At 36.7% G+C, this 25004-nt stretch overlaps 1 protein-coding gene across 1 annotated transcript; it reads left to right on the top strand.

Annotated features, from left to right (window-relative positions):
* Positions 1 to 20777: 20777 nt before the first annotated feature.
* LOC131987784 (cannabinoid receptor type 1B-like) lies at positions 20778 to 24489 on the top strand. The gene is made up of 2 exons (XM_059352647.1): positions 20778 to 21198; positions 22019 to 24489. The coding sequence occupies exon 2, from the start codon at positions 22095 to 22097 to the stop codon at positions 23523 to 23525; it is 1431 nt and encodes a 476-aa protein (XP_059208630.1). The 5' UTR covers positions 20778 to 21198; positions 22019 to 22094; the 3' UTR covers positions 23526 to 24489.
* Positions 24490 to 25004: the final 515 nt, after the last annotated feature.

Raw genomic sequence — 25004 nt, forward strand, 5'->3', positions numbered from 1 at the left:
TACATTTCCAAAGACACCCGTGTCTTTTGTTTGTATATTCGGTTCCTGGCAGCTTTATACTTTGTTAATTAAAATAAAATGAAAAATCTGACTGATAGCCAAGTTTGTGTGGAGGAAAAGGAGCCATGCATGTGATGTAAGGACAGACTGAAAGATGCTGAACAGAGACAGAAATTAATGCATAGGAAGTTGACAAATTTGAACCAAAATCTCCCGGAATTCAGAGGTTTAAAGTAAAAATCATACATGACAGAAATATACAATATACATACACTAAGCATTGCATTAACATTATATATAAAAACAGTTAAAATAAACCATACAATAATGTGACAAACATAAAAACATATAATATAGCATAAAAAATGAGGGTAGAGTATGATAAGAGGTTGTGGTATTATCATTGTTAAAAGAAACAACAATAGTGCTGCTTTTACAAGAGCCTTTTACCCTTTACCTAACTAAAAGCTTGAGAAAAAAAGATCTGTTTTTACTCTGTTTTTAACCCTTTATAGGGCACTCCTGGAAATTGAAAATGTCAACCCAGAAGTGTTATTGGAGGATATTACAAGACTTTTTCCAAAATGTTTCATTTTTATATTGCAAATCGAGGTCAATTGAGTGATTATTATTATTATTATTATTATTATTATTATTATTATTATTATATTTATCGTAGTCTCTTTCCCACAGCAACCCTAAATAGACAATAACACATCATTTGCATACATCACCAGTTTATCTTTTACCTTCAAACTATTTATTATCTTTTTAGACTACTTATTACATATGCGTAATGTCTGAATGTCTTTTTTAAAGCACCTTATATATGAGAAGCACACGTAAATTTAGTTGTATACTTTTTTAATACAATGTTAATAAAGGAAAGCTTGAATCTTGTGTGATTTACTGATTGGTCAGATGCCACAGTGTCACTATCTGTGATGTAGAAATCCATGTGGTTCTATGAGGAGACCTTTTATAGATGTCCGCTCAAATTACCAAATATGGTTCTTTGCCTGATAAAGGGTTAAAGGAAGACACTGTTGTAACAGACCTGAGTTCATGTGGTAAAGAATTAGGACCATAATGATTGAAGGCACCATGAGCTGCTTTTGTGTTTATTCTGGGTACACTCAAAAAAATGATTCAAGTCCTTCTTAGATGTGACACATTAATGTATTTTTTGTCTAATGAAAATATATCAATTAAAATCAAATCAAAAGTACTTTAAGAAGTGTAACCTAAAATGTATTAATTTACTCCCCTGTCCTTCCCTTCAACCCAAAAAGAAAGAGTTTCAGTTTTCCAATTCTATGTTTTTAGGTTGAACAAACACAATTACTTTATTTTAGCTCTCCTTGACATAAATGAATAGCCACGGAATCACTCAAATTTCCGTGAAACTGACACGGATTTCGCTACAATGGAAGTTAATGACAGTCATATCCCGTGGCTATTCCATGGATATTTTTTCCTATTGGTTTGTTCCAAGTCACGTGACTTTCAAGGTCCCGGCGGTCAGAACAAAAAATATGGCGGACAGTTCTCTCATTTTTAGTGAAAAAAATAATATTTTGACTTAGTTTCTGTAAAAAAATGGATTTTGATCACATTTCTAGCGAGAAATATATGTTTTATTTTCTAAATATTCACTCAGTGAATGTACATAATCACTTTGTATGTTGGAATAGCCCCGGGATAAGACTGTCATTAACTTGCATTGTAGCGAAATCCGTGTCAGTTTCACAGAAATTTGAGTGATTCCGTGGCTATTCCACGGATTTTGAGTTAAGCGAATCCGTGGCTATTTCACGGATTTCTGTGAGACCAATTTAAATACAATACATACATGTTTTTAAATTGAGCTTGACCAAATGTAAAAAAAAAAAAAAAAAGTGAGCTACGTTAACTCAAATACATTATATTGCATCGATGCACTTGTTTTGAGTTTGGGCTACATATATTTGTTGGATGGAAATTCTGCCCACAATTTAATTCAGTTCATCCAATGAGTTATCTCAAATGTGTTCAATAAGAAAAAAGATGAATTCCGAAAAGTTGAAATGACTTTAAAACACATAGAGGAGTTTCTTTACTTCACTGTCTGTAATACAGTGCAGTCTGAGTGAGTAATATCCACAGATGATTCGAAGTTTAGCCCACATACGTGTAAGCCTGAAGTCAATTAGGCCACAAGCTGTGAAGCGATAAGAAGTGGGGGGTTATAGGTATAAAGTGAATAACTGTTGGCCAAGTTCAGCATGATGGCTGGTGGCTGGCTGCCAGCAGGCTTGTTTATGCTCCGTAGCCATCACTCTATTTTCCAGCCCAGATGGCTGTGATTGCTGTAGGAGGGGGAGATATGAGCTCTACCTGACAAGGATTATAATCAAATCTGTCTCCATGTGCTATAACTTTTCTTTGCACGCACTTTATTCATGTACACAGAAATCATATTTTGGCTGTTATAAGCTCGTGTCCAACTGTTGACCCTGCTGTACACCAGGATGTGTGAAAAGGACAATAACACACAATAAAAAACTCTTGGAATCAGCAATCTAACAGTGCAGCATGTGTCAGCTGTACCCATGACACTGATATAAACTCATATAAGGCACGTGTTCAAGTTTTACTACAAAAAGGTTCTTTTTATAACCAGAGAGCCTCCCACAATGCAGCTGGTTTATATGCGAATGTTGAGGATTTTGTGGGCAGCAATAAAGTTAATTAAAGATTTATTTCAGGGGTCAGTAAAATTCCTTATAATTAAGTTTTATTTTGTGCAATGTGAAATAGCCAAAAAAAAAAAAAAAAAATGGGGGGAAAAAATCTGAAAAATCAATGGGCATATTTGAAGCTTCCACCTAAATAATGTTAAAATATCATAATATTATAAAGAAAAAATGTACATACAGAAAAAAAATATGACTTCATAATACCAGTGGTGGAAGAAGTATCCAGATCCTTTACTGGATACTTTCTGTTACTAGTAAAAGTACTAATACTAAACTGTGAAATTACTCCACTACAGTAAAAGTCCTGCATTCAAAACTTACTGAAGTAAAAGTATCAGCATCAAAATGTACTTAAAGTATGAAAAATGTAAGGACTTGTCATGCAGAATGGACCCACTCAGATTGTTTTATATATTCTAGATTTATTATGAGATTATTTGTATTGATGCATTTATGTAAGCAGCATTTTATTTCCTTAAGATATGACTCATTTTAACTACCTTATATGCTGTAATGAGGTTTAATCTAAAACAACAACATATTATCACTATAAATTTATCTTGATTTCCATGTCAAAAGTAACTAAAGCTGTCAGCTGAATGTAGCGGAGTAAAAAGTACAACATTTACCTTGAAATGTAGTGAAGTAGAGCTATAAAGTTACATTTTTTTAAAAGTACAAATACCTCAAAATTGTACAGTACTTAAGTAAATGTACATTCCATAATTGCCTACATTAAATGCAAAAAACTTCCTGTAATTGCATCATAAAAGACAGTTTAAACAGTAAATAAATGTACGTAAATGCTGGAGGTGAAGTAGTTACGATATTATATAAGCAAAATTTAAATATTGTCAAGTTAGCATTGCTGTTTCACTACGTAATATACTGTTATGCGTTTTAAATGATAAAAATGTGTAATTATTTCAAATTGATTGAGTAAATGCACTTTAGTTACATTCCACTATTGCATAATACTGATCTAATAATACTGAAGAAATACTGATAAAAATAAATCAAATAAGAGCAGCAGAAATAGAAGAAATAAAGACAGAAAATCTTGCCAGTTTCCTAGAAAAACTTCATGTATGAACTAAAAGTTAATTGATTACAATAAATGAGGAAGAAATATGAGACCTAACATGGCATTTCTCTAAGTCAGCTATTCTCAACTCCAAATCATTTTGGAAGTCAGTTCTGTCTCCACTGTGTTAAAGTGTTCATGTGTTAATGTCTTTTTTTGGTCATTTTGTGTGTTTTTTGGTCATTTTGTGTCTTTTTTTGTGTCTTTTTTTTATCATTTTGTGGTCATCTTGTGTCTTTTTGTGGTCATTTTGTTTCTTTTTTGGGCAATTTTGTGTCTTTTTTGATAATTTTGTGTCTTTTTGATCGTTTTGTTTCCTTTTTTTGGTCATTTTGTTTCTTTTTTGCGTAATTTTGTGTCTTTTTTGGTAATTTTGTGTCTTTTTGGTCATTTTGTTTCCTTTTTTTGGTCATTTTGTGTCTTTTTTTGGTCATTTTGTTTCTTTTTTGGGTAATTTTGTGTCTTTTTTGGTAATTTTGTGTCTTTTTGGTCATTTTGTTTCCTTTTTTTGGTCATTTTGTGTCTTTTTTGGGTAATTTTGTGTCTTTTTTGGTAATTTTGTGTCTTTTTGGTCGTTTTGTTTCCTTTTTTGGTAATTTTGTTTCTTTTTTGGGTAATTTTGTGTCTTTTTTGGTAATTTTGTGTCTTTTTGGTCGTTTTGTTTCCTTTTTTGGTCATTTTGTTTCTTTTTTGGGTAATTTTGTGTCTTTTTTGGTAATTTTGTGTCTTTTTGGTCGTTTTGTTTCCTTTTTTGGTCATTTTGTTTCTTTTTTGGGTAATTTTGTGTCTTTTTTGGTAATTTTGTGTCTTTTTGGTCGTTTTGTTTCCTTTTTTTGGTCATTTTTTTTCTTTTTTGGGTCATTTTGTGTCTTTTTTGGTCATTTTGTGTGTTTTTGGTCATTTTGTTTCCTTTTTTTGGTAATTTTGATTGATTGTGATCTGAAGTGTGTGTGTGAGATTCTGTTCAGTGAGCGGGGGTCGCGGACAACATGCATTTTAAATTGGGGGTCGCGACTCAAAAAGGTTGAGAACAACTGCTCTAAGTTACAATTTACACTTTTGTTTACTCTCTTGCATGCATTTACAGAAGTTTACCCTGATTAAAGACCAGAAGAAGTCTCATGATTTACACACACACAGCTTACAGAATGAGAAAAAGAAATCAGCAGCTAGATTTCCTGCAGTGGAGGAACATGATTACTTGTTTTGGATATATTTGACTTGCACTTCAGTATCTTGTCACAGCAGTTAATTGTCAATGGGAGTTGAAATGTCATCTGCCACTAATGTTCATCTTCAACCGCAGCCTTTTAGAAAGGAGGTCTCGGCACAGAGTATAGTGATATTGCCATCATGACCCCGAGACTTTATTCAACCTCCTGTGGCTTTGCAGTAATGCCTAGAAGACTGTGCTTGAATAAAATATTCATAGATTATTGGAAGAAAGGGTTTTCTCATAATTGAGAGCAAAATAAATCTAAATTTATCTGTTTGCCAGACAGGCTTTCATGCCTGGAGGCAGTAATAGAAAGTTCAAGGGAGAACGATATAAAAAGGAGAGAAGGAAAACTTTTATCAGCATCAGATGGAGCAAGTTTTTTCTTTTAATGACTCAATTTTGGTTTTGTTCTCTTAACGCTGATGAGTTCACACACAACCCACATCTGACCAACAGTCAATACTAATGCCTCATGTGCAACTGAAGGCAGAAACGCTCGCCAGCATCCATCAAGAAAGACCAACTAAGTCAAACTGCTCTTTACTGCTCACCGCAAATACATTTAGACTGATGGATAGTGTGCTAGACTTGAAATATTTAGCTTTTCCTAATGCACTATGCAAGAAAACATATGCATGCACCAAAATCAGCATTCTTAGCAATCCTATTGTGACAAACCTTTAAGTTGCATGCACATACCTTTCACCACAGTGAAAGCAGAGAGTGAAATTTAAATAAATTCAATGTATGGACTTATTTTAGAGCTCCACACGGACTAAGAAACACAAGAAAGAGAACCGATTTCAACCTCTTTGTTCTCTGTCAGCTCAAATGTGGTGGAGTCTCTTCATCTTGGGATGAAGCTAAAAGCTGATACACAAAGTGTCTCTGTGATGAAAGAACTTCCTCTGGGATGTGAACGCACTCTGAAATTGTTTGCTGGCTGCATTTGCCAGTAATGGGTGAATAAACATGATGGAGTGAGCAGAATGAGAATGGATAAGTGCTGTGGTGGGTATGAAATGTTTTCAAGGACGTGCTAGGTAGGATTCAAGCTCAAACTGTGATACCTGAATATATGATGCAGAATATGAGTGAGAGCTACACACAGTTTACCCTCCTCAGAGTGTTTAACAATGTAGATTATAAGCAAATCTGTCTCATGTATTGTTTTCATTTTTGCACAATATAATAAACATGGAAACCAGTGGAGACTGCCAAGCTCATGTTTTATTTGCTTTGGTAGAAACATCAAGATAAGATAAAATGAGATAAAAAATAAAATAAGATCAAATAAAAAATAAAAAAAGATATAACAAAACAAAATAAAATGAAATTAGATAAGATAAGATTAGATGAGATAAGACAAGATAAAATAAGATAAACATTAAAAAAATAATAATAAATAAACAAATAAATAAATGAAATAAGATTAGATAAGATAAAATAAGATAAAATTTAAATTAAATTAAATAAGATAAGATGAAATAAAATAAAATAAAATAAAATAAAAATAAGATAAAATACGATAAGATAAAATAAAATAAGATAAAAATAAAATATAAATAAATAAATAAGATAAGATAAGATAAGATAAGATAAGATAAGATAAGATAAGATGAGATAAGATAAGATAAGATTAGACTTTATTTATCCTGCAGAGTGGATATTCAGTCATCACAGCAGCTTAAGATACAAATGGGGGAGTAACAAAGACATTTGTTTCCTTAGCCCCCATGTGACCAAAACATTACATATTGAATGAAAAAATGGGGAGGTAACAAACAATTTTCAAGCAAAATTTGCATATTAAAAAAAATATAGAAAATAAGAGATTATATACATGCATAAATATACATACATTATATAGACACATTATATGCATAAAATACTTACATGGCTGCTATTAAACATTATTATTGATATTGCACATTGGGTTTTTCACATATGTTGCATTTTAGATTTCAAATAGATTGCTGTATGTCGTTGCATGAACAATAGATAAAACTAGAAAATTTCCTCTGGGGAAATTCGAAAAGGGCCACGGGGGTTACTGCCGGTGTGTGTACACTATGATGAGATTCTTCAGAGATTTCAAACTATGCCCTTTAACCTCAAAATATGTGTGTGTGTGTGTGTGTGTGTGTGTGTGTGTGTGTGTAATTAAAATCACATAAAGTTACGTGTGTGTGTGTGTGTGTGTGTGCGTGCTTACGCGCATGTGTGTGTGTGTGTGTGTGTATCTGTAACTGTAATCACATCAAAGATCAAAGGCAATCAGATCAAAGCAATCAACAGAATTAACTGACACCTGTTAATGAAAGAGTGACAGCAGCCAGAGGTGGACAGACTGGAATTTCTGGCCTTGAACAGAAAGCATTTTTGGCAAAACCATAATACCTATCATTGATCCGACTTCACTTTGAGCGTCCCGAGTTCTTCCTGAACGTCGACAAATGTTTTTTTTAAGAAAAAAGAAAAAATAGCTTTGTTAGAGCGATCTAAAAAAACTGTTACATCTCCCTTCTTTTAGAAATCTCTCTGCGTTTTTAATATGGGAGCCAATCAGGCTGTTGGTGGTGCATCTGTGCGTCGTACGCCCAAACTATAACTCTGACAGCTTTACCAGAGGATTGTGAGGGAGAAGACAAATTTTCCTACGTTTCTATGTATAAATTATTTCGGAGCTCAGTTTTCAAATTTATTTTTTGACAATTTATTCTCTCCCTCTACACTCTGGCGATGATGTCACACACTGTGACACGAACATTCCGTGCCATACACACCTTACACGTCGCGAAAAATTCGTATTCTGTAGAGAAAAGTAATAGCACACTGATCCCGATCAAACCGCACGTTTTGATGTATAATTTGTCCTGCAACTCTTCAAGTTGTAGGACTAGTAGCGGGACGAAATTGCGTCTGGAAGAGGAAGAAGAAGAAATCCACAGTATAACAGTAGTATAACTACAGCTATTGCTGTATGGGACCAGTGCTCGGTGCGATTGCCCCGAGGCCCTAATAATATATACAAAATAATATGTAAAATGATATATACAGTACACATGGCCCATAAAGATGCCCATAAAGATGGATTGGTTTGTTTTCAGACACAATCCTCTGATAATTGTGGTTTCATTTTCAAGTGTGTTGTTTTATGCTGCAGTCTGCTGGGGACAGACTGGTCTAAAGAGCTGGTTCTGTGGTTGGAGCCAGGTTGGACACACTGGAGGAGGTGGTGGAGAGATGACCTGTCAACATGTTCCAGGCCTTCCTGAAATACCCAGATCATCTGCTACACAAAACCTTTATGGACCAAAAAAGATAGATACAAAAGGTCCTTCTCTCCTACAGCCATCAGGCTGTCTCATTCTAACAGAGATTCTACCAGACTGACTGGATTCACCCTCGGGGATAAATAAAGTAATTTTGAATTTGGTTTATTTTGATTGATTTTCAGTGTGATATGTTTGGAAGAGATTGATCAATATAGTTTTGAGAAGATGTACACTTTATCTGTGAAGAATAAATCACATTGTCACAATCATTTCATGGTAAAAAATATTTTTATTCCAACTTTATGGATGACAGTGAAAAAAAAAAGTAAAAAAAGATGTAAAAACACATATAATATAGAGAGTATGCAGACCATATCAATATATGGTATGCTCTACAGCAAATATGTAAAAGTAGAAAGAAAGTGTGCAATTTAGTGTGATGATAAGTATTGCATAAGTATTATATATATATATATATATATATATATATATATATGTATATATAAAACTTATCTTACTTATTATACTTATATATATGTGTGTGTGTACACAATATACACATTCATACATACATACACACACACACATATATAAGTATAATAAGTTAGATAAGTATTATATATATATATATATATATATTTATATATATATATATATATATATAATACATATCTTGCTTATTATACTTATGTGTGTGTGTACACAATATACACATACATACATACATACATACACACACACACACACACACACACACACACATATATATATATATATATATATATATATTTACTTCTTTTAAATTTTATTTCCACCTAATCAAAACAGCTTATTTGATTTGATGACTGATGCAAATATATATTAAGATTCTGTTACAGCTTTGCCTATTTATCCCTGCTAATGTTTTGAGAGACACATTTTAGTTTCTGTATTTAGTTTCTGTATCTGAAATTTGAGAACATTTTGTGACCAGGCCTCTGTGATTTTGCTGCCTGAAAACAGACAAAGCACCGCCCCGTCCTGCACGTGTCACTCAGTGCATCACACGCCTTGGTGCCCAGAGTGTTTGGGGGTCAAATTGTGTCACTCTGATTGGTTGAAGGTCTATTAAGAGGCATTTTGGTGTGTCAATAACCCCCTTGGAAATAAAAAATGAGCTGACAGCTTTCAGAATAATAAGCATTTGCAAATTAGTTTTTTTTCCTTAGCCCGCAAGTGACCAAAATATTACATACTGAATGAAAAAATATAAAAAATAATATACACAAAAGGATATACACAGTATACATGGTCACCCATAAAGATGGAATAATTTAGTTTTCAGACACAATCATCTGATAATTGTAGTTTCATTTTCAGTGTGATATGTTTGGAAGAGATTGATTAATACAGTTTTTTTTTTTTCTGTCAAAAGTAATTAACATTGTCACAATCATTTCATTGTAAAAAAATATTTATTTAGTGTGTCAATAACCCCCATTGGAAATAAAAAATGAACTGACAGCTTTCAGAATATTAAGCATTTACAAATTACATTGTTTCCTTAGCCCCCATGTGACCAAAACATTACATATTGAATGAAAAAATGGGGGAGTAACAAAGAATTATCAAGCAAAATTTGCATATTAAAAAAAATATAGAAAATAAGAGACTATATACATGCATAAATATACATACATTATATATACACATTATATGCATAAAATACTTACATGGCTGCTATTAAACATTATTATTGATATTGCACATTGGGTTTTTCACATTTGTTGCATTTTAGATTTCAAATAGATTGCTGTATGTCGTTGTTGTATGAACAATAAATAAAATAGTATATACAAAACAATATACGCAAAAGGATATACACAGTATACATAGTCGCCCATAAAGTTGGAATAATTTCCCCCAAGTGACCAAAATATTACATACATGCGATAAGACTGTACAACACCAACAAAACCTGAACATTTTTGCATATAATCTGCACTCTGCACATTTCTCCACTTAATTTGCACTAAGTTGTATATAGTATATTATTGTATATTTTGTATATTGTTAAATGTCTTTTCTTAGATTGTTTATTTTTTATCTTTATCTTATGTGTCTTTATGTCTTCTTTATGTGTGAAACTTTGCGGCTGTAACAAAGAAATTTCCCCACTGTGGGATTAATAAAATCAAATCTGATCTGAAATCTGATCTGATCTGATCTACTGCAGGTTTAATAGGCCCACTTCTACACTACTGATGGGAATGGGAAATTCTGCAAAATGCTGAATATAAGTACAAAATAAGACATGTGTAAAAGGAAGGAGGAGGTGGACAGTTAAAAATAAATTCTCTTTCATATCTCTTCTTCCTGCTGACAGAGAAGGGCCATGTGATTACAGGTGACTGTTGGTCTCATGGCAGTCAGGTCCATTCGGGATTCTCGTCAGTCTCTGCAGCTCTGCAGCTGGGCGGAGGGCAAATTATTTATTCTCTGGCTCTGATTCAGCCAATGGCACAGCAAGGCCATTCTGGTTCATGCCTCTCTTGTTGCTTTGGGTTTCCTCTGAGGCCGCAGGTTTACCGCTCTAGGTACAGAATCACTCTTCCTCCTGAAAAACACAGAAATAACACCGAGAGAAACAGTTCAACTGAGCTGTGATTTGAAGCTCTGCTGCCTGAGTAATTCATCTGTGCCTGTAGCGTCGATTTGCATAGTGTTTGCGCAAGTGAGCACTCACTGAACCACCTGCTAAATCTTTGTGATTACCACTGTGTTCTGCTGAGATAAAAAAGGTCTTTATATGACTAAATGGTGCATGAAGGGGATTCTACCCACTGACCATTATGCTGTTTGTCTGCCTGTTCTGCAGAAAGAAAACACACCACTTCTGCAAAGGAAACACATGCATTGCAGCTGATCAGAAATAAATGAAGTGTTTTGAATTGCATTGAAAATTCTCTATTTTTTTATACTTTAAGTTTTAGTTTTTCATAGAGACACTTGAAAGTAAGTCGGTCACAGAAGGCGTTAAGTCACAACTTTTTCATCCTCTCTGCTGTGCTGTTATTCCCTGCAAGGAAGATCTGAAAATCTCTTGAAAAACATGATGGGGAACTTCTGCGCTTTTTCCTGTTTATCTTTCTGATGTTGTTTCCTGGGTGGGGAGTCATTCGTTCAATTAAAATTTCCGTGGAACCAAGGCCGGCTCTACGCTGGGGCAAGATAAAAAAATAAATAAATGTCTTGCTACCTCGAATTTAGAAGTTGAGAAAGCACATTTTAATATACTCACAAAATCAATATACATTACAATTTGACAAAATTATCTGCAGTAGCGGAAAAATCGCAGAAAAAGGGACACACGATACATGGTTGTTGGTTGAAATCTGGATGAAGGATGTTTTTATTTTTATTTTATTCATTTATTTTATTTTTATTTTTAGGGATTGCCACCTTATTGTGGTCAAGGGGCTTGCGTGCCTCAGTGACCTTAAGGCTGCGTTCAGACTGCAGGCGAATCTGATTCAAATCAGATTCCTACTCAAATCCGATTTTTAGGGCTGACTGTCCACACTGTTTTTAGCTAGTGTCCAAATCAGATCTGGCTCTGTTCAGACTGGATCAGGAACATCTGACAGGTTGCTATAGTAACGGCGTCAGAGCGTTTGACGTCATATAATTGCGACGGCGACAAGAAGAGCCATCTCCCCACAGAGTATTGAGGCATTTCGTATAGTCCTCTGTCCACGGACTGCTGTTTTCGACGTCTTCCATTGACTGCTCCATTGTTGACGTCTAGCTCCACAACTCCATGCGGTCAGGGGAGGGACTGGCGAGTGTTTGGAGCGGTTCAGACTGAGACGCATCTGTCCAAATGCGATTTGAAACTACCTCCCGAAGGTGGTATCAAACCGGTCTGCAAAAATCGGATTTCATGTGATTTGTGACTGTTTAGACTTCAAAAGAGCCATCCAGTTCCAATCTGGATGGGCTAAAAATCGGGTTTTGGCTGGCAGTCTGAACCATAGACTGTATATAAATAATGGACATAGTGACCATGATGTCACCCATTGGTCTGTGGCCCGTTAGAAGCATTGAGTTCAGCGTTACACTCGTCGCCATCTTGGGTCGCCATCTTGTTTCTGATACGGGGAGCAGACCATATCTGGACTGTGGAGGAGGAGAGGGATCTGATCACTGACTACAGCCTCTCTACACCTCAACCTGACTGAGAGAAGCTGCTGTTAATTCATGTTAGCATTAACTGGAGCATTAACTGGGATGTTAGTTTTGGCTAGCAAAAAACAAAAACAAAATGTATGTTACTTACTTAAGAAAACTGAGCAGCGACTCCTTGGAGTGTCTGTTAGTCCAACCAAACGCTGAACAAGACATTTTACTGAACAAAACGTTCAAATAAACTGTCATTAAGTGAAAATACAGTGAAGTTATGAGACCAAACCGGTAAACATCCTTTTTTATATCTATATAACGTTTTATATATAACTTTATTGACACGTTGCCGTGGATACTCATTGTTCTGCTTCTCTCCTGATGACGGCTCGACTTGTTAGTGACCTGTCAATCAAAGGTAGCCCCGCCCCAAATCATACGATTCTTTTTTTTCTTTCTTCTAAATGGGGCCATTATTAGAACTATTGACATCAAATTGTCTTGAAGAAGAATTTAGCGATTGAGACCATAATGTTGTCCTGAAATTTTTTTCTGAGGTAATAAATCAAGTGAGAAGTTTTCAAATTTTGCACTGAAATGAATAGGCATATTTTTTTTGCAGCCAAACTTAGCTCCCCCTGCTGGAATTTTCAGTAGATTGCAGGCTTAAGGCACTTCCTGGTTGGCCTCCCTGCTCAGACAGGGAGGTTGCCGCCTGGTCTGAACGAGGCCTAAGAGCTAAAGCAGCAGGAGCTTAGTCTTCAGGTGGGACACCTGGACAGGTCTGAAGGTAGAGGCCTGACAAAGTCCAATCCACTTCTCCAGGTTGGGGTTGCACACATGGACCCCTTACAATGAAGAAAGCATCGTTACTATAAACACAGAAAAAGTGCTGGAGCATGATGTGTCCACATGATGCCCCCTTCACATTCCTGACTGCCCCCTCATATCTGCTGCCTAGAACCGGCCCTGCTTAGAACAACGCAACACCTTTGATTTTCCTAATTAAGCAGGTTGATGCATGTAATTGTTTGATGAAGTGATTAATGATGAGTCTGATGACTAATGATGATGCACATGACTCCTGCTGTGCACGAAATGGAGAAACACGATATTGAATAAATTTAGTAAACATTATATTTGGGTCTTTTTCTCTTTCCTTGAAACGCTTTGAATTGAAGTCCGTTTCATTCTGCCGTGCTGCAGTATGAAGTGTCTCCAGCTGGGGAGGAACAGAATATAGAAGTGGCAGATTAGGAAACTGTTAAGAGCTGTCAGTGTTCAGCCACAACCTCCTCCCCTTCTCTATTTATGCATTTTTTCCCTCCTCGCCCTCCCTCCCTCCCTCCCTCCCTCCCTCCCAACTCTCTCCCATCTTCCAACCCCTCGACACAAACACATCAGAGTGTACAGACTGTACAGTCTCGTCTGGTTACATGCTGTGTGTGTAAAACTCTTCATGCTCCTGATTTCACAAATAACTTACTTGTCCGTCAAAATGCTCTTGTGCAATGACTTGAAAAATATCTGACAAAAATGTCCCTTTAATTCACATGTTTTTGCATGCAAGTGTATTGCATGAATGTGTCTCTTTTAGAAGATTTGAGCCTTTGGTAATGTAGACAGCCACTCAAATAACAATTGACTGTAAATGGAGAAGGATCAATACTGACTGAGATGCATTATGGTGCTTTTCGTGAGGAATCCTGCGGAAAATCAATCACTGTAAATCACTTGCAATATTCCCCACCGAAGACAGATGGACATGAAACAATAGCAGCAGCCTCCCATAACTGCACGGCCCACATGGTGGAAGAGGATTTAGAAAAATCGAACTTCTACAAAACGCTGTACAGTGAAGCCTTTTGTCAACGCAGACAGCTTTGTCTTTGAAATCCCTCCCTCGCTCACTGATGCTTTGGTGAGAATGACACTGAAATATTGATGATAATTATTATGATGGATGTGGATTGCAATCCCCTCCCCCATGCTTTGAGAGATAATAGATGCTGCTTTCATCCAAAAAACACATTAAAACTTCATCCCGATGAGAAAGAAAACACCAATGAGCAAAGTCTCTTTACATATTAATCATAAATTAATTCTACAATCAACAGCCATTAACAAGATGTCTCACTTGCACTGTCTGTGTAAACTATCTTAGTATTGGGTATACAGTTCTGTCACAAATGATCAATAGCTGCTTGAATCTGCTTAAAGCACAGCATAACAAGTGTTCAGTAATTAGTTGGATGACTCCTCAGCCTCTTCTGTTCTGCCAAAACTGGAAGCTCTGGCATCATGTGTGCAGTCTTTCATTGTTTTCCCATGATGTTGCATCGCCAAATGTCATGTATTTTCCACAACAAGATACATGTAATTTGGGAGATAGCTCTGCTGGGAGTGCATAGTGGAAATAATTGCGCAGCTGCGCAGGACAGGAAAAGGACTCTTAATAGTGTGTGCATGTGACCCCAAACTGCAGCAGATAAATAGATAAATAGTGGAGGGTATTCAGTATGGACTTCTGGTAGCACTGTGGCTCTAAAAATGTATGAAAATGACACTGTATGGTGGCTTTTTTTTAGTTTTACTATCAGCGTGGGCTCACTGTAACACTCATAATTACAAGCCGCAATACCACAATGCAAAAATACTGCCTTGCATGCAAAATTATCAGTTACAAAATGTACTTTTACCACCAAGTATTATGCAGAATGGCTCTCTTGAGAGAAGTATTATGCGTATCTGTCATGGTACTGGTTAAATATCACTGATGCATTAATATATAGGCAGCATCTTAATGATTTCAATTGAGTCTGATGAATATTAGTGCACCTTCAGTTTGTTTGTAGGTCTTTATTTTAGTTTGTAAAGTTTGTAAATATTTTTTTGAGGATTTTACCAGGTTTATTACATGTCTTACTATACACAATAGTCCTTTTCATTTACATTTACATTTAGTCATTTAGCAGAGACTTTTATCCAAACTGACTTACAGGAAGAATAAAAGCAACAGTCAAGGTATAGTGCAATAAGAGCTATTAGTGCATCAATAAGTGCTAGTGACCATTCTTTAAGGAGTAGAATTATCGTGTGGTGGTAGGATATTGTGTTTCCACAGAAGTGCCGCAACGAGCTATGCCATCATTCATACTGATTCCACAGTGGTGTAATATTGGCATCCATTCACATTGCAATCCGGCATTGCAGGGCAAAGTGGGAGGAGATGGTAGCGCTGTGTAACAGAGCAGCGGTATTACCACAGACTGTATATAAATAATGGACGTAGTCACCGTGACGTCACCCATTGGTCTGTGGCCCGTTGGAAGCCTCAAGTTCAGCGTTACACTCATCGCCATCTTGCGTCGCCATCTTGTTTCTGATACGCGGAGCAGACCATATCTGGACTGTGGAGGAGGAGAGGGATCTGATCACTGACTACAGCCTCTCTACACCTCAACCTGACTGAGAGAAGCTGCTGCTAATTCATGTTAGCATTAACTGGAGCATTAACTGGGATGTTAGTTTTGGCTAGCTAAAAGTTACTTACCTCAGAAAACTGAGCAGCGACTCCTTGGAGTGTCTGTTAGTCCAACCAAACACTGAACAAGACATTTTACTGAACAAAACGTTCAAATAAACTGTCATTCAGTGAAAATACAGTGAAAGGGTCAAAGTTATGAGACCAAACCGCTAAACGTCTTTTTTCATATCTATATAACATTCTATATAACTTTATTGACACGTTGCCGTGGATACGCATTGTTCTGTTTCTCTCCTGATGACGGCTCACCTTGTTAGTGACCTGTCAATCAAAGGTAGCCCCGCCCCAAATCATGCAATTCTTTACCTTCTATTTTCTTGTAAATGGGGCCATTATTAGAACTATTGACATCAAATTGTCTTTTTGACAATTGATTTTTTACTAGCGATTGTGACCATAGTGTTGTCCTGAGGTAATAAATCAAATGAGAAGTTTTCTCATTTTGCACTGAAATTAATGGACAGAATTTTTTTGCAGCCAAACTTAGCGCCCCCTGTTGTAATTTCGGTAGAATGCAGCGTAAGGCACTTCCTGGTTTGCCTCCACGGTCAGACCCGGAGGTTGCTGCCTGGGTATTACATGTATAAAGTGTCGGCAGCAGCGAGTGCATACAAAACAATGATGGGCAGAAGAACCGCTCATGGTGCTATTTCTCGCTGTGGAGATTCTACATACAGCAAAGTTGTTCTGCATTTTGCTCAACATGATTAAAGTGAGAGTCGTGTTTTGGATGATACGGTACAGGGTTGATTGCACAAATAACGTACGTCACATATTTTCCATCTTGCCGGCTCCTCTGATTCACATTGATCTCACCTGGAACAGTCTCACCAATTTAATCAAATCAAATCAACTTTATTTATAGAGCCCTTTAAGACAGCGTTAGCTGATACAAAGTGCTGTACATGGCAGGAGAGACCAACAATAAAAACAGAACAAGCAAAAACAACTAAAAACAAAGCTAATCTAATGCTGGGTAAAAACCAATAAATAAAAGTGGGTTTTAAAATGAATCTCAATTTTAAAATTAGTCTTAATTTTAAAATGAATCTTAATTTTAAAAAAACACAAAGAACAAATAAAAACAAATAAAAACAGAACAAAGGCTCATGTTGAGTTAAAAGCCAGTGAATAAAAATGGGTTTTAAAATGGGTTTTAAGAATGTCTCTGTTTGTATCTACAAAGGTACAAAGCTAAACTTGAATTGAAGCAAAACCTGACAGAGTCTGTAAAGGGGTAATGCTATACATTTAGTAAATCTCGTCATTCTTGCAGAGAGTGAACTGCTGCCCCCTATTTAGCATAAAGCATATGGTCAAGAATTGCACATTGGCCCTTTAATGTGTGAATTAACTTGTTAGTATAGCTGTCAGAAAAATGTAGTGCTGTCGAGTAAAGTAGCATGAAATAGTATTACGAAGGTACAAGTACCTCAAAAAGTACAGTTCTTGAGTACATGTACTGAGTTACTTTGCTAGAGTTTTGCTGTGATTCTTGTATCACAAATATAATTTGATTTTATTGCAGGATTAGCCAATCTTTATTCTAAAGCTCAAAATACATACTTACGTTTTTTTATGATATTGATATCTATTTTTTTTTTATAATTGTGCCTTGTTTGTGTTTGTGGTATCTCAGGCCCGGGGTGTAAACATAGTTAAATATAGTTAATTTTAAATGCTCTTTGTGTGATTGGTACAGTACTTTCTACACAGCCATGCCCCTCCCAAATCCTAAACGAAGGTTTATTTGTATTTCTGTCATTGGGGTAATAATAGTTTGTTCATAGGAGATCTAACAGAGGGTTAAACTGTATTTCTTAGTTTGTCACTTCAGTGGTTTTTGAAACATCTCACCAAAGGACTGCAGTTGAAAATGAACCAGCTGGCTAACACTGGCACATTTACAGAAACGTTGAGTCATGTGTGATGTCCTTATAAATACAGAAATGAGATGAAACTGACGTCTCATTGACCCAAAACATTCACAATGTGACTGTGTGGGATAACATAACTGTACATTTTTTTTGACATCGAATGACAAAGCAAAATTATATAGCCTATACCTTCATGCATAGCCTGGATAACAAATAAAACATAAAATGTGCCTTTTAAATGTCAAATGTTTTATAATATTCAAAGGGCAGTATTAACATGCAATGTGATCCATGCCACCTGTTCTCATTACACCAGTAGGATGAAGACTCTTTGAGCCTAATTCCATGTAATGGTCTTTGATCATTAAATAAAATACTTCATCGTGTCCTTGAATTTTTCAATTTCTTAAAAAAAGGACAGCACTAAAAGCAACTTAAAAGAAAACAACCGCTGAAGATCACGTTTTTCTCATAATTTATTTTTTTAAATCCTTGCCCAGTTTGTGCTTTGCTAAATTAAATAAATGAAATAAATGAAATATTTTATTAATCCCGGGCGGGAAATTTGGTTTTGTTACAGTTTCTCCAACCAAGAATCAAAAAAATAAATAGAAAGTATATATATATATATATATATATATATATATATATATATATAAAATGTAACATTAGAAGAAGAAGGGTGACCACGTCAATACTTCTATAGCTACATATTGGATTTATGTCAGAATACACTTAAACTGATTGTGTAGTTGTAGTAGTAGTATTGTTGTTATGTGTTGCCTGCAGCAGTAGTCATAAAAATGTAGTGCTGTCAAGTAAAGTAGCATGAAATGGTACTACTAAGGCAGTAGTTCTCAACCTTTTTGAGTCGCGACCCCCAATTTAACATACATGCTGTCCGCGACCCCCGCTCACTGAACACCATCTCACACGCACAGTTCAGATCACCCAAAAAAGAAACAAAATGACCAAAAAAGACACAAAATGACCAAAACAAGACACAAATTGACCAAAAAAGACACAAAATCACCAAAAAAAGACACAAATTGACCAAAAAAAGACACAAAATGACAAAAAAGGAAAGAAAATGACCAAAAAAGACACAAAATGACCAAAAAACCCCCACAAAATGACCAGACAATACACAAAAAAACAGACTAAAAAAAGATACAAAATGACAAAAAAACACAAAATGACCAAAAAAAGAAACAAAATGAACAAAAAAAAGGACAGAAAATGACCAAAAAAGACACAAAGTGACCACAAAATGACCAAAAAAACCCACAAAATGACCAAAAAAAGACATTAAGTGACCAAAAAGACTAAAACACATTAATACATGAACACAGTGGAGACAGAGCTGACTTCCAAAATGATTTGGCGACCCCCAGAAATCATCTCAAGACCCCAATTGGGGTCCCGACCCCAAGGTTGAGAATAGCTGTACTAAGGTACAAGTACCTCAGAAAGTACAGTTCTTGAGTAAATGTACTGAGTTACTTTCCAACACTGTCCAATAGGGGATTGTTGTTTTGCTGTGATGTTTGTATAATGAATATAATCTGATTTTATTGCAGGATTAGCAAATCTTCTTTCTAAGATAAAAAAACGTACTTAAGATTTTTTTTTAATGATATTGATATCTAATAAATTTTTTGTGGTATCACAGGCCCGGGGTGTAAACATAGTTAAATCTAGTTAATTTTCAAATGCTCTTTGTGTGATTTATTCTTGCTTTTAAAGAATAATAATAATAATAACATAAAAATAATAAAAATATATAATTTAACGTTAAAAGAAGAAGAAGGGTGACCACATCAATACTTACATATTGGATTGATGTCAGAATACACTTGAAATTATTGTGAGTAATAGTAGAATTAGTATTGTTGTTACTGTTTTAAACTGTTTTATTATTGATTTTGAAAAATAATAATAATAATAAAAGAAAAGAAAGAGCATCCTGTAGTGAAGTGGATATGTGTGGCTCCTAGGAAGAGTGTTGTCTTCTTTCTTTACTCCAAACTTGCCTGTTTTTGTCTCCGAAGCCTTGCACAGTGGAATGGGAGCGTTTAATGGCACTTGGGGGTAGAGAGATAAATTGGGAGACAAGCTGGGAGAACATATGTGGCGCAACACATAATTCATCAATCAATTTATTCATATGGAGATAGCTCAGCATACCTTACGCCCAGAATTAGACACTTAATGGGCCAGGCACCACACCCATTCTCTATGTTTTGCTCCCAAAATACAGTAGGGACTTTTATGCATATAATGTGGGACTGCCCCAAGATTTATAACTTTTGGAAAATTGTTGTACGGACACTGTCGGATGTAATTGACTTTAAACTACCCATGGAACCTGCTTTACACCTTCTAGATCAGCTATTCTCAACCTTGGGGTCGGGACTCCAGTTGGGGTCGCAAGATGATTTCTGGGGGTCGCCAAATCATTTTGGAAGTCAGCTCTGTCTCCACTGTGTTAAAGTGTTCATGTGTTTTAGTCTTTTTGGTAATTTTGTGTCTTTTTTTTTGGTAATTTTGTTTCCTTTTTTTGGTCAATTTGTGTCTTTTTTTAGTAATTTTGTGTCTTTTTATAGTCATTTTGTGTCTTTATTATTACTTTTAAATAATAATAATAACAACAACAATAATAATAATAATGCAATAAAATAATAAAAATATAATTTAACGTTATATATATATGTATATATAAAGAAGAAGTGTTACCTAGTCAACACTTGTATACATATTGTATTTATGTGAGAATAGAGTTGAAGTGATTGTGAGTAGTAGTAGTATTGTTGTTGTTATTGAGACAGAGCAGAGAGAAGACCTGGGTTAAAGGCTGCTGTTCATGTGTTGCCTGCAGCAGCTGTGTTGTTCTGTATAAATAGGTGTGGATGAAGCTCAGGAGGGATGCGCTTCTACTGAGCTCAAACACCTCACACCACGTGACCAGCAGGCGCACAAAAAGGAGTCTTAACACCGCCCGCTCCTCAAACACACACAGACACATACACGCGCGCTCTCTCTCCGCCGGCTCCCGCGCGGCTCTTACTGTATCTGACATTGACAGTAGGTATCTGGGGAGTCAACACATGAACATTCCCGGCAAATCAGCAATACAACAACTAGTGAAATTTCACTCTGGCTTCCGGTTCTTTGTGGAGTTAACAGTTAGTGAAGAGAGTGAAGATAGCAGACTGGTTTACACCCACTTTACTTCACTTATCTTTATTTTTCTGTCATGGATCGAGGCAAGATGTTTGTGCTGAGAACATCAAGGTACGTTTTTTTTTTTTTTTTGCTGTTGTTGTTGTTGCTGTTATTATTCTTTTTTTTAATCGTGCAAGTTTTTAATTTCCGTGTTTTTATTTATTTATTTTGTCGTGCTTAATTTGTTTTTATGAGTTTTTATTGTCCAATATATTACCATTGCTTTGATTCAAACTGGTTTTAGACACATTAAATATTTTATTTTCATTCTGCATGACATATCTTTGTTTAATTGTAAGCCACCACTTTTTCTGCTATTCAATTAGACTATGTCGTATTCCAAAACCTTCACTCAAACGTAACTGTTAATAATTAATATAATTATTCCTGGCATTACGTCTTATTCCAAAACCTTCACTCAAACTTAACTGTTAATAATTAATATAATTATTCCTGGCATCCGAACAGAAATGGATCACTGGACAGATATGTCCACTGTTTATCTTGTTTCTCCCTTGATGCCTAATTAATCCAATGATTATCGAGAGAAAAAACAGCTTAATGCCTAATGACCTGCTTTAATTAATAAGAAAGCCTCTCTGTCCTACATACTTAATGCAATGATTTCCCCCGAGGCTGCACAGGTTTGTCATCAACTGTTCAGTTTCCCACTATTGTCTGGGATGCATCTGCTCTGGAGTCAGCTGGTTGATACACAGATTCCCCCCCAATATCTCCCAGCAACAAATTCATTTTGCCCAACATGAATCTCCAGTGTTACTTAATGTATTTAGGAATTTTAAGAACTGAATGTAAGAAGACGTATTCAGTCATTTTTTGCATGGATAATTGCATTCTTTGTGAAAATTAATCATTTTTTTCTCCATAGATGTCCTTTTGCACGGATCTAAAGCTGTCACACTCCACTCCTCTCCACTGAGCATCTCTGCAGCCACAAAGCAGCCATGAAGTTGGCTCTGCACAGGATAGCAGGCACCACAATGAGCACATTAACCACAGGTGTCCAGTATCTCGGCTCCAACGACGCCAGCTACGACGACCCCTCCAGTGACTCGACTCTAATCAAAAACCGATTCCACTTCGAGAAGCCTCACTCCGCCTCCATCAGTAACTCCTTCCACGGACTCGTCCCTGGAAATAAGGAGGTCATTTACAATGGCCTCGGCCCCATTTTCCCCACAAATGTATCAGACTTTCTCCTGAATAACGGCACCTCAGTGGGGAGCGGAGGGGCGGCGCAGTGTGGGGAGGACATGGTGGACAACATGGAGTGTTTTATGATTCTGACTCCTGGTCAGCAGCTTGCGGTCGCCATCTTGGCGCTCACCCTGGGTACATTTACAGTGCTGGAGAACCTCATGGTGCTGTGTGTGATCCTGCACTCCCAGACACTTCGATCCCGGCCTTCCTACCACTTCATAGGCAGCCTGGCTGTGGCCGACCTCATAGGCAGCATCATTTTTGTCTACAGCTTCCTAGATTTCCACGTCCTCCACAGGAAGGACAGCCCTCCCATTTTCCTCTTCAAGCTGGCCGGGGTCATCGCCTCCTTCACCGCCTCCGTGGGCAGCCTGTTCCTCACGGCGATCGACCGCTACATCTCCATCCACAGACCCATGGCGTACAAACGCATCGTCACAAAGACTAAAGCGGTCATCGCCTTCAGCGTGATGTGGACCATCTCTATTGTCTTCTCGCTGCTGCCGCTGCTGGGCTGGAACTGCAAGCGTCTCAACTCCGTCTGCTCAGACATTTTCCCTCTCATCGACCAGAAGTACCTGATGTTCTGGATCGGGATGACGAGCATCTTGGTCCTGTTCATCATCTACGCCTACATGTTCATCCTGTGGAAGTCCCACCACCATGCTGTCCGCATGCTGAGCCGCACCTCTCAGAGGAGCGTCATCGTCTACACTGCAGAAGGGACTAAAGTGCAGACGGTGAGGCCGGAGCAGGCCCGGATGGACCTCCGCTTGGCTAAAACCCTGGTTCTGATCCTGGTGGCCCTCATCATCTGCTGGGGCCCGCTTCTAGCCATCATGGTTTACGACCTCTTTGGGAAGGTGAACGACTTCATCAAGACTGTGTTTGCCTTTTGCAGCATGCTCACCCTGCTTAACTCCACCGTGAACCCTGTGATCTACGCCATGAGGAGCAAGGACCTGCGCAGGGCCTTCCTCAACATCTGCCATATGTGCCGGGGAACCACGACGCCTCTGGACAACAGCGCGGAGAGTGACTGGAACAGCAGGAGTGTGAGAGGCACAGCAGGCGGGGCGGGGAAAGATGGAGCCGGCTGTGGAAAGACTCGAATAAAAGTAGCCCAGGTTACTGTTTCTGGAGGGACTGACACTTCTACAGCAGAGCCTGTCTAAAAGACAAGCTGCCCTGCTCTGCTACAACTGTGAAGTTATTGTATAATAGCCCCGACCCTCCTACTGCTCTGTTACTGTGAAATGTGCCAAAAAAAATGTCTTAGATACAGAACTGAAGGATAAGTTTTGGTTGATTTTAAGCTGAAATCTGTAATATTTATTTTACACCCAGCTGTATAGTGGAGCGTGATGAGACACTAAAAACGGTTCTTTATCTCTTTACTCCGTTGTTGAGAGACGGTTTATTAGGTTGCACAAGTCAGATGGACAATGCCAATTCAATCTAATTTCATTCAGTGAACAACAGAGTCGTCTTCACTGTTTTTTTCTGCACAAACCGTTAAAAGCACAACACTCTGCTCCGTCACATTCGCTGTAGTTTGAATGTGCATAAAGTTACAGATTTCAGGTTAGAAAAATTCTTAAATTCTTTAAGGTAGAAAAATATGGCGTTCCCTTTGGTTCTTTCTTTTTTCACATCACATCATAGCAATATTGTGGCAGTAATGCAAGGTGAAACTGTGTCTTACTTCATGCAAAGTGTCAATTTTCAATGGCAGCACACTGCTTGTAAGTAAAATCAGCATCCCATCAGTGATTTGAAATCAGCTGTTGATGATTTTGTAAGACCATGATATTGTGAAATTTGGCAAATTAATGTTATTTTATCTTATTTATTGTATTTATTTTTTACCTGTACTTTGCAAAGCAAAACTGTTGAGTCAAACTTTGAAATATGAATGGCTTTTTGATCAAATCAAAACTTTAGTCTGTAGTGTTCTGGGAATGTTACATAGTGGCTTATAACATGTGCTTATGAAACAGTTGCGGCATTTTGTGAGAAGCTACACTTTATATACGGTATTTCTGTGAAGCATCCATTGTGCCATTGTGTCTCATAACAGTGTGTACAAACAAGGACATGAGTTCAATAAATATATGAAATGTATCTATTTTTATCATACTTTTGTCAACATTCCTAGTGTCTTTTTTTTAATGAAACAATAAAATCTCAGCAAACCCTCACATCCACACCTGCAGCTAGTAGTGTGAGTGTGTGTGACTCTGTGTTAGCGGTGGGGCAGACCTTTTTGTTTTGTTAAATTGGATCAGATTCAAGTAAAAGAATTGAGATAACAAAATGCTGTTGAATATCTAATCAAAAAGGGAAAAAAGCATGAATGTGCAGAGCAATGATAACATATTGTTGTGGTAATATATAGAATGAGCAGTATAAACAGTGTGATATTGATACACAACCATCTATAGTATGAACAAATGAATGAATGAATGCAACAGAATAGTAGAAACATATATAGTGCAGGTATAAGTACAAGTAATGCCAAAAACAATCGTCACAGGCTGTGGTCTTAATGTGGATGTTAATATTGAGTTCAATTAAATTATTTAACTTAAGGGCCTTAAAGAGAAACACCACCTATGAATTTCAATATGTTTTCCATTTGACCTTGTCCAGTT

This window comes from Centropristis striata, chromosome 16, assembly GCF_030273125.1.
Source record: "Centropristis striata isolate RG_2023a ecotype Rhode Island chromosome 16, C.striata_1.0, whole genome shotgun sequence".
Classification (NCBI taxonomy): domain Eukaryota; kingdom Metazoa; phylum Chordata; class Actinopteri; order Perciformes; family Serranidae; genus Centropristis; species Centropristis striata.